This window comes from Rattus norvegicus, chromosome 8, assembly GCF_036323735.1.
Source record: "Rattus norvegicus strain BN/NHsdMcwi chromosome 8, GRCr8, whole genome shotgun sequence".
NCBI classification, from domain to species: Eukaryota; Metazoa; Chordata; class Mammalia; order Rodentia; family Muridae; genus Rattus; species Rattus norvegicus.
Window position 1 is genome coordinate 116,775,987 of NC_086026.1, and position 9,187 is coordinate 116,785,173.

General features: G+C 43.6%; 1 protein-coding gene across 10 annotated transcripts in view; it reads right to left on the reverse strand.

The window, feature by feature from the left end:
- The window catches only part of Dock3 (dedicator of cyto-kinesis 3), a 351,061-nt gene extending 344,829 nt beyond the window's left edge, over positions 1-6,232 (reverse strand). For 9 of the 10 annotated variants that reach the window (XM_006243867.5, XM_006243865.5, XM_039081583.2 and 6 more), the window contains exon 1: positions 6,099-6,232. In XM_006243867.5, coding sequence (XP_006243929.1) covers positions 6,099-6,135 — 37 coding nt within the window. In that variant the 5' untranslated portion in view covers positions 6,136-6,232. The remainder of the gene's footprint in view (positions 1-6,098) is intronic. The other variant, NM_001108184.2, reaches the window with a different exon arrangement.
- Between the last annotated feature and the right edge of the window lie 2,955 nt (positions 6,233-9,187).

Here is a 9,187-nt window from a genome sequence, read left to right on the forward strand (position 1 = left end):
AAAATTAAAAATGTCTTCAGAGACTATGTGCAAAACCTTTACAAAACATTGCTTCTCTATACATAATTTGTCTAGAGGGAGGTATGCAAGAGACTTGAGAGCACAATCATAAATAGGCTTGTTCACATCAGTAAAATCATAATATTGGAAATAAGTCCCTAATATAGCAGACCAACTGCTTGTTTACATAGTAGGAATAATTTTAAACATTCTTACTATCAAAATTAAAGACAAAATTCAAAGGAAGATTCAAAAGCTATTAAAAATTAATATTCAGCACCAATATAAACACAAGGTATGAATATGAGGTACTTCCAACCTCAATGGCTGGTTTTTTTTTTCAGACTATCATGCTTTAGGATGTGTCTAAAAATACTACATCTGGACCTGGAAAGATGGCTCAGGAGTTAAAGAGATGTGCAATTTTTCCAGAGGACCTGGAGTTCAGATTTCCAGACCCATGTCTGGCAGCTCACAATGCCTGAATTCCAACTCTAGAGGTTCTGACACCATCTTCTGCCCTCTGCGAACACTGGAACACACTTAGCAGACCCAAAAATATGGACACAAAAATTTTAAATGTTACATTGAAAACATTACCATGTTTACAATGTACTTTAATGCTTCTAATGTATGATCTAATACTGCATGATTAAATAATCTGTAAATATGAAGTCTACTAAATGTTGCTATATGCTAAATTTTCTATTAAAATATGAAGCTGACTATGGTAATTCATGTACACTTGTTGTCCAACTACAGGGGAAACTGAGGTGGGAGCCAGAAACTGGAGACTAACCTGAACAATACAGCAAAACACCCATCTAAATAAAGGGGGGGCAATCAATAAAATGTCCCACAAGCCTGGGAACATAATTTCAGATCCTTAGGATCCATGTTAAAGCCTGACATGGTGGCACACATGTGTAACACCAGTGTTGGAATCAGGGATGAAGACAGAGATCTCCAGATACTCTCTGGACAGTTAGCCAATCTAATTGAATCCTTGAGTTCCAAGCTCAACAAGAAAAGCTCAAAAAAATAAGACAGAGAGCAATTGAGATAAGACTCCTAGGGGATAACCTCCATTTACACATATGCACATACATCACATATACCACACACAAACACAAACTTTTAATTGATAATTCCATGCAAGTTAGTTCCTGTTTGCTTTAGAGAAGAGGTTAAAACAACTCTTTTTAGCTTAAAAAAGCCATTCAATAAATGTTTGCTAAATTCAATTTCTTTCCTCTATCCTAAGTGTCTTTTGAAAAAAGAACAATACACTGGAAATGGTGGCACACAACTTTAATTCCAGCAAAACAAGCAAATCTCATTGAGTTTGAGGCCAGCCTGGTCTACATAGTGAGCTCCAGGCCAGCTAAGAAGTGAGACCCTAATGAGGGGAGGGTGGGGAGGGGAACACCCATAAGGAAGGGGAGGGGGGAGGGGGATGTTTGCCCGGAAACTGGGAAAGGGAATAACACTCGAAATGTATATACAAAATACTCAAGTTAATAAAAAAAGAAAAGAAAAGAAAAGAAAGAAAACAAAAAAACAAAAAAACAAAAAAAAGAAGTGAGACCCTGTCATCATCATCATCATCATCATCATCACCACCACCATCACCACCACCACCACCACCACCACCACCATCACAATAATAATATAGTCTTCACCTAATATAGTCTTCAAGGCATTATTAAAAACTTGCTTTCTGAACTCATGCCATGTACCCATCAAAATAAACCATTATTTTCATTAATGCAATAGTAATATTATATAACCTTATACAATATCCAAGGTAGGAAAATTCCTTTAATATAGTTACCTAGTTTAAAATGAAGACTCAGAGCAGTGGTTCTCAGCCTATGGGTCATGACCCCTTTGGGGGTGGAACAACCCTTTCACAGTGGTCTCCTAAGACTATCAGAAAACACAGGTATTTACAATATGATTCATAACAGTAGCAAAATTACAGTTACAAAGTAGCAACAAAAATAATTTTATAGCTGGGGTCTGGAGGAACTGTATTAAAGGGTCACAGCATTAGAAAGGTTGAGGACGGGGTTGGGGATTTAGCTCAGTGGTAGAGCGCTTGCCTAGCAAGCGCAAGGCCCTGGGTTCAGTCCCCAGCTCCGAAAAATAGGAAAAAAAAAAAGAAAGAAAGAAAGAAAGAAAGGTTGAGGACTACTGCTCTGGACTATGTCTCAACTTTCAAGTTAGACATATATTACTGACAAATTCCATTCAAAAGCAAGGGGTGTAATAAAAGAATCTGCAGAACTGGCAAGGTAACTCAGCAAATAAAACAGCACTTGTTGCCCAAGCCTAACATCCTGAGTTTGGTCCCTGGAATCCATGTTGGAAAGAAGAACCAGGACTGGAGAGATGGCTCAGCAGTTAAGAGCACTGACTGCTCTTCCAGAGGTCATGAGTTCAATTCCCAGCAACCACATGATGGCTCACAACCACCTGTAATGGGATCTGATACCCTCTTCTGGTGTGTCTGAAGACAGCTACAATGTACTCACATTCATTAAATAAGTAAATCTTTAAGGAAGGGAAGGAGGGAGGGAGGGAGGGAGGAAGGGATGGACGGACGGACGGACAAAAGGACGGTTGGATGGATGGACAAACTTGGAAAATTTGTTTCCTATCACCATGGGACCTTACCTGTTAACACTCAGACACATATATAATACATACATACATACATACATACATACATACATACATACATACGCACACGCCCACACAAATAACCATAATAATTTTTGTAAAAGGGAAGACTCTATAGTTTAGAATTCTGAAATCTTGGGTTCAAATTTCAAATTTGAATTTTAGGTACTAGCCAAATACCTTAGATCTGTCACTTTACTCCTGTCTCAAGGCTCAGGTAAAATTTTAAATCTCAATTAAACCCCTGCTGATATTAAACCTATCATTATAATAAGTGCAGATTATATCCTTGGTGTTTTTTGTTTTTTGTTGTTGGTTTTTTTTTTTTTTTTGGTTCTTTTTTTCGGAGCTGGGGACCGAACCCAGGGCCTTGCGCTTCCTAGGTAAGCACTCTACCACTGAGCTAAATCCCCAGCCCCTATATCCTTGTTTTTAAGAACAAAATAAAGTTCTGGATTTGCCTCAAAAAGAGGTACTAGTTCTCTTTCAGAGGCTTCAAAAACTAGGCTTCCTTCTTGGGACTGATGGGCCATAACAAAACTAATGAAGCCACTGTCTTCAAGCTATTCTAATGACCAGTAAATTTACTCAACTACTGTGGACAGTGGATCTTTCCCACATGGCTCTTGCTCCACCTCAGACTCCTCTGTATTACAGATCTTTTCCCCCATTCCTTCCTTCTTTCGTCCTTTCTTTCTGTCTTCACTACTTCTGATGCCTCCTCAAAATACTGATCCTTGGATCTCCTGAATTCAAAAAAATATGAACCCACCAGGCTCTACCACAAACCTTTAGACATTAAATCCCTGTTAAATTCAGTGAGATGGGGGTTGGGGGTTTGGCTCAGAGGTAGAGCGCTTGCCTAGCAAACGCAAGGCCCTGGGTTCGGTCCCCAGCTCCGAAAAAAAGAAAAAAAAATTCAATGAGATGGCTCAGTGGGCTAAGGCACCTGCTACCAAGTCTGATGGCATGAGTTCAATCCCCAAAACACACACATGGTAAAGAAAAAGAGGAAAAAAAGACTCCCCAAGGTGTCTTATGACCTCCACATGTTATGTCATAGCATGGGTACAACCATTCTCCACACAAGCAAATAAATGAATGTTTAATTTTAAAAAGCTGAACTTGAAACATTTTCTTATAGAAACAGTGGTAATCGTTAAAACTTTTAAGTTACTTCTTAAAGCCATCAAACAATGGGACTAATAGAAAAATCATTTTAATTGACATTTTTATCATTATTAAATACAAAATTGAAGATATCTTACAGGTTGAATTAGATTTTAAGAAAACACTTATGGGGCTGGGGATTTAGCTCAGTGGTAGAGCGCTTACCTAGGAAGCGCAAGGCCCTGGGTTCGGTCCCCAGCTCCAAAAAAAAAGAAAAAAGAAAAAAGAAAACACCTAGAAGTATGGCCCCTAAGTTTATGAAGGGGAGAAAGTTCAGAGTTTTAAGCAATTTAAACAAAAACTTTAGATCATGACAGGAAGAGACAGTTGAGGAAAACTTTCTTTACTTTAAAAAAAGACAGTAGTTACTTAAAGAAAGAAAGACAGACAGACAGGCAGGCAGGCAGGCAGGCAGGCAGGCAGAAAGAGCATCAAAATTATACCAGATCACAGCTACAAAGAAACTGTCTTCCAAATAACAACAGGCATTTAAGATCTACCCTGTACTCAATGCTATGCTCCTCTGCAGGGAATAACAATTTTTCTAAAAGTAATCTCATTCCATCTTCTGTTTTGGTAAATCACACTTCAAATTCTAGTACTTAAAGATTCACATATACCTATCCTGATTGGTTTGAATTACCAGTCTCAGAACTAACATACCTATTGTTACAGTGTTAACATTCTCTAAGTACTAATGGGGAGATTAGCATTTACAAACTACTTAGTGTGTACTTGTTTGGTTTTCACAACCCTGTAAGGTATGTTAACAGGAGCCTCATTTACACATTAAGAAGATCATTTACATAATTTTTTCAAAGCACCAGTAAAAAGAAGCCAGCACTCTGAATCCCACTATCAGCTTTACTTGAGAGAACCTCCCCAGAAGGGAAAAATTTATCAAGTACCACTGGACAGTTGACCACTTGCACAGATTGCTTGTTATTCTAATTAAGTAGTTCTGATAACAAGTAACACAGAAGAAAAACCATCAACTCCTCATTTCCCAGTAGCAACTTAGTATTCAAGGAATGCTTTAAATAGAAAAGGTAAAAGAGTCCCTAGGGGGTGAATACAGCCTGTGCACCATTTCCTAATTCCTTTTCAAAAGACTCTAGAACTCCGGGACTTTTTTTTTAACCAGGTCCACTGTAGCATAGCTAATTACAAACTTTAGAATGTTACTTTTCAGAAGAAGATAAAGAGCCTCTCTGCTATGAATACTATTTTTACATACCTTACCTGACCGTATTACAAAACATCTGCACTTTACAAAACCACTGCAGTTTACAAAGTTACTTTATAGTGAATTATGAACGAAGTACTAATAGAATTGTTGCAATAATTGAAATAATAATTTGCCTTTAAGCGATATATTTCTTATAAATTTTCTAAAATTTTTCCATTGCAAGCTAAGAAAGAACGAAAAACCCTGCACACTCCACATTTTAAACATTTGTAACTAAATCCAATAGGTTGTTTACAATAATGCATAGTGACTTACCACGAAATACTAACACTGTAAAAGTAAAAATAAAAAACACTCAGTCCCTTAAAAACTGAATATTCTTTTTTTAAAGAAATGGAATATTAAAAGAAATCATCCGGAGTTTCACCTAAAAGTGTAAGAAGAAACTAAAGAGTAACGTTCTTATTTGAAAACAGATTTTTTTTTAAAGAAAACAATGTCAACAAAATACGCTAAACTTTAACAATGATTTATGTCCAAAACACTTCCCACGGCAGTAGGGTAACTATTTCTAATACTTAAAGCAAAACAAAGGTCCGCAACATTTTGGACTGGGAAAATGATGTCAACGTTTTGCATCCCTTTTCGTAAGATTCCAATCGGAAAATAAACAACCATGAAGCTCATCAACTTTGGTGCAGAAATTCATTAAAATCGAGGTTTTGACTGCTGGGAAACGCAGATTCTCAAGATGCAGCTTCGTGGTTAAACTGTCCTGCGCCTCAACCACAAACCTCCCGCAACTGCCCCAGCCTTGCGGCCCCTCCCGCCCGCCGCACCTGCTGAGGCCGCACCGCCAGCGCCCCCTGCCGCCCTCCCGCACCCAGAGCCCCGGGCCCATCCCCGCGCTTGTACCGCACCCGCCCCGCGCCGAGGCCGCACAGTCTGCAGGCAGGGGCGGAGGAGCCAGCCCGGGGCAGCAATCGAGGCGGGGCCCGGGACTCGGGTACATGCCCCTGAACCCCGGTCGCTGCCAGGCCCCAGCCTCACCTACCTACGCCGTATTTCTCCTCCTCTGTGGGGGTCCACATGGCCGGGCCGGGCACAGCCCCGCGAGCGCGGCGGCTGGGTGACAGCGCGCAGGGGACGGCCGCAGGGGCGGCCGCGGGCCCGGCTGTGGCGCACCGCGAGGCAAGGCGGGGGCGGTCAGGCGGCGCGGGGCAGTAGGCGGCGCATCCCTCACAGGCCGTCCGGGATGCCACCGCCACCTCCGGATGCCACGTCCTGACCGACCGCGAGATTCCACGGGCAGCCGAAGAGCCCCTGGCAACACGGGCGAAGGCTCACCACCTGTCCGTCGCCACAGTCTCCGCGCCGCCGTTCGGTCCCTCACAGCTCAGTCGCTGGCTTCCCGGCGCCGCCGCGGCTCGGATCGCCTCAGCGGGCTCGCGGGACGCCCGCGCATGCGCCGCTCCCTGGCGCGCGGGGGCTCGCAATACCCGGGCTCGCGCCGCCCGCCCGAGCCCGCGCGCGAATCCACGAGACGCCGCTGCGGGCCAGCGGAGGGAAATCTGCGAGAGGCGATTGGATAGCCTGGCCCGGGAGGCCAGGTCCCTCCGCCCACCCAGAGCCTTTGGCTGCAGCTACCGCAGAACGGGGTCGCGGTCCTGCGTGTGGAAGGCCACAGTGTCTCCTGCCAGGCATACGGAGATGGCCGCTCCCCCTCTGGTCAGAGAGAGGAGAACCAGTAAAAAATGGGGGCATCGTCATTAAACTAATCTCATTGTCACAGTACTGTCACAGCCACATCCTTCATAAGATCCTCTTCTGCCATGTCCGAGGGTCCGTGGGTATCGAGGGAGAAGCTGGCAGAATGAGATCAGCTCAAAGCAACTAAGTGATGTGCATGAGTTCTTGGGCTCCTAGGGTGCTGCATATAGGCCAAGGCCTCAAACATCTCCTGAGTTCTTTTGTTGAGTTGACTGTTGTGGTGTGTGTGTGTGTGACCTGAACAATTTTAGTGGCCTTCCTAGTAAAGAAGTCTTTCCTCCCCCAGTTCTTTTCCTCTCCTAGTTCTCAATCTGTGTACCCCAGACCTATGCCATATGCCACAGCCTCTGTGGGACACAGGTCTCCACCTCCAGCCATCCTGAGGTCTGGATCCCTCCTAGGAACTTTCTTCTTCTGTCTCCTAAGAATTTATCCCCTCTGATAGCTGCCAACGTTACCTTATGAACCCCTACCGTCAACTGCTGAGCAAAAATTGGGAACTTGTGAACTCTATATTTGGACTCAGCATATATCCAATCATCTCTTGTCACCAGCACTGTAAGTTCAAAACCTTGTAAGTTCAGCCCTGTCTCGCTGTCATTCTTGGATGTCCTATTCTTCAAAGCCCATCTCAGCATCTCTATTCCAGGAAGTGTCAATACAGTGACATTTTTCCTCTCTTTCGTTTTAAATTGTGTCTTATTTTAAAATGAGTGTGTGTGTGTGTGTGTGCGTGCGTGCGTGCGTGTGTGTGTGTGTGTGTGTGTGTGTGTGTGTGTGTGTGTAGAGAGAGAGAGAGAGAGAGAGAGAATATGAATAAGGCCCCCTGAAAGATCAGTAGCCAACACCATTTTCTCCAGCCTCCTCTTTTGTCTGAGATTTCAGGTATCCATTTGTATCCAACAACTCTAATCTTCCTCCCCTAGAACTGTCAGCATATAGGCCCATAGGCAAGCTTTAGGCTAAAGTCATCTTTCTGGCCTCTCAGCCTCTACCCAACTCAACAGTTAGTTCATGGCCATTAATTGAAAAAGCAAGACTAGAATATTCTGGTGCAAGTGGCATGGTGACACTCACCTGTAATTATACCACTCTGAAAGGTGAGACAAAAGAACCCTATGTTTGAGGCTAGCTTAGGCTACATACAGACATCTTTTTCATTTTTTTATTTAAAATAAGTATCTTAATAATTGCTTGACCTTGTTAATTCCTCCTTCAAAGTATCCTGACCGTCCTCATCCACACCTGGATTATTGCCACCACCCCATGGTCTATGGACTCTTTCATCTACCAAGAGAAAATGTCTGTTCTGTGAACAATTGAATTTCCCAATAATCAGATACACTTTGAGAGTAGAAGGGAGAATCAGGAACCAAAAGCAAAACAGCAGAGATGCCCTTATTTATTTAGCAAGTTCTTCCAGAAATGGCAGTCAGGAAGAGCATACCACAGAATGGAGCCACGTTCCCATGAAGCTCTCTCCAGAGAGTTCTGACCAACCCGCACAGCCAAGCAGCAGCCAAGCAGCGCAGGTCTTCTGAACACCCAGGAAGCTCTCATTTCACCCACTGTTTCCATCCCCTGACTGCTGTACATATGACGGTTACAGAGCCTAAGGTCCGGTTTTCCCAAAGTTTACTCCCATTTCCAAACAAAGACAACCCATTGTACTGCTGTCCATCTCAGCTCTGAGGTCAGAGAATACCAATTCCAACGGGTGAGAAAGGAAGAAAGGGGGCCAAGGAGAATAAAGGGGACATTTGGTTAAGGTCTGGACTCGTTTACTTTAGCTGTTTGCACTAAATTTAGATTGTTTTCTTGAAATAACACAAAAGGACACAGCATATATTGTGGAGAATTAGACCTCAGCAGGACTGTGCACCTGCTCTTCTGTCCCTAGCATCTGCTCCGAGCTTTCCCTTCCTCAGGCTCTTAGTCCACTTGACAACCCCCAACACACAACCCTCCCAGGCATAAGCTGATTTCCAGCGTGCATCTGAAAAATCAGAACCCTCACTGACCTCCTCTTCCATCTTCCTCCTCCTCCTCCGCTTCCTCCTCCTCTTCTTCCTCCTCTTCTTCTACCTCCTCTTCCTCCTCCTCCTCTTCTTCCCCCTCTTCCTCCTCTTCCTCACCCTCCTCCTCCTCTTCCTCTTCCTCCTCTTCCTCTTCTTCCTCCTCTTCCTCTTCCTCTTCCTCTTCCTCCTCCTCTTCCTCCTCCTCTTCCTCCTCCTCCTCTTCCTCCTCTTCCTCTTCCTCCTCCTCTGCTTTCTCCTCCTCTTCCTCCTCCTCCTTCTCCTTCCCCTCCTCTTGATCCAGTTTCTTGTATCCCTGCCAGGACCCAGCCAGGCACTTGCTCTTGCTCTTGCTTTG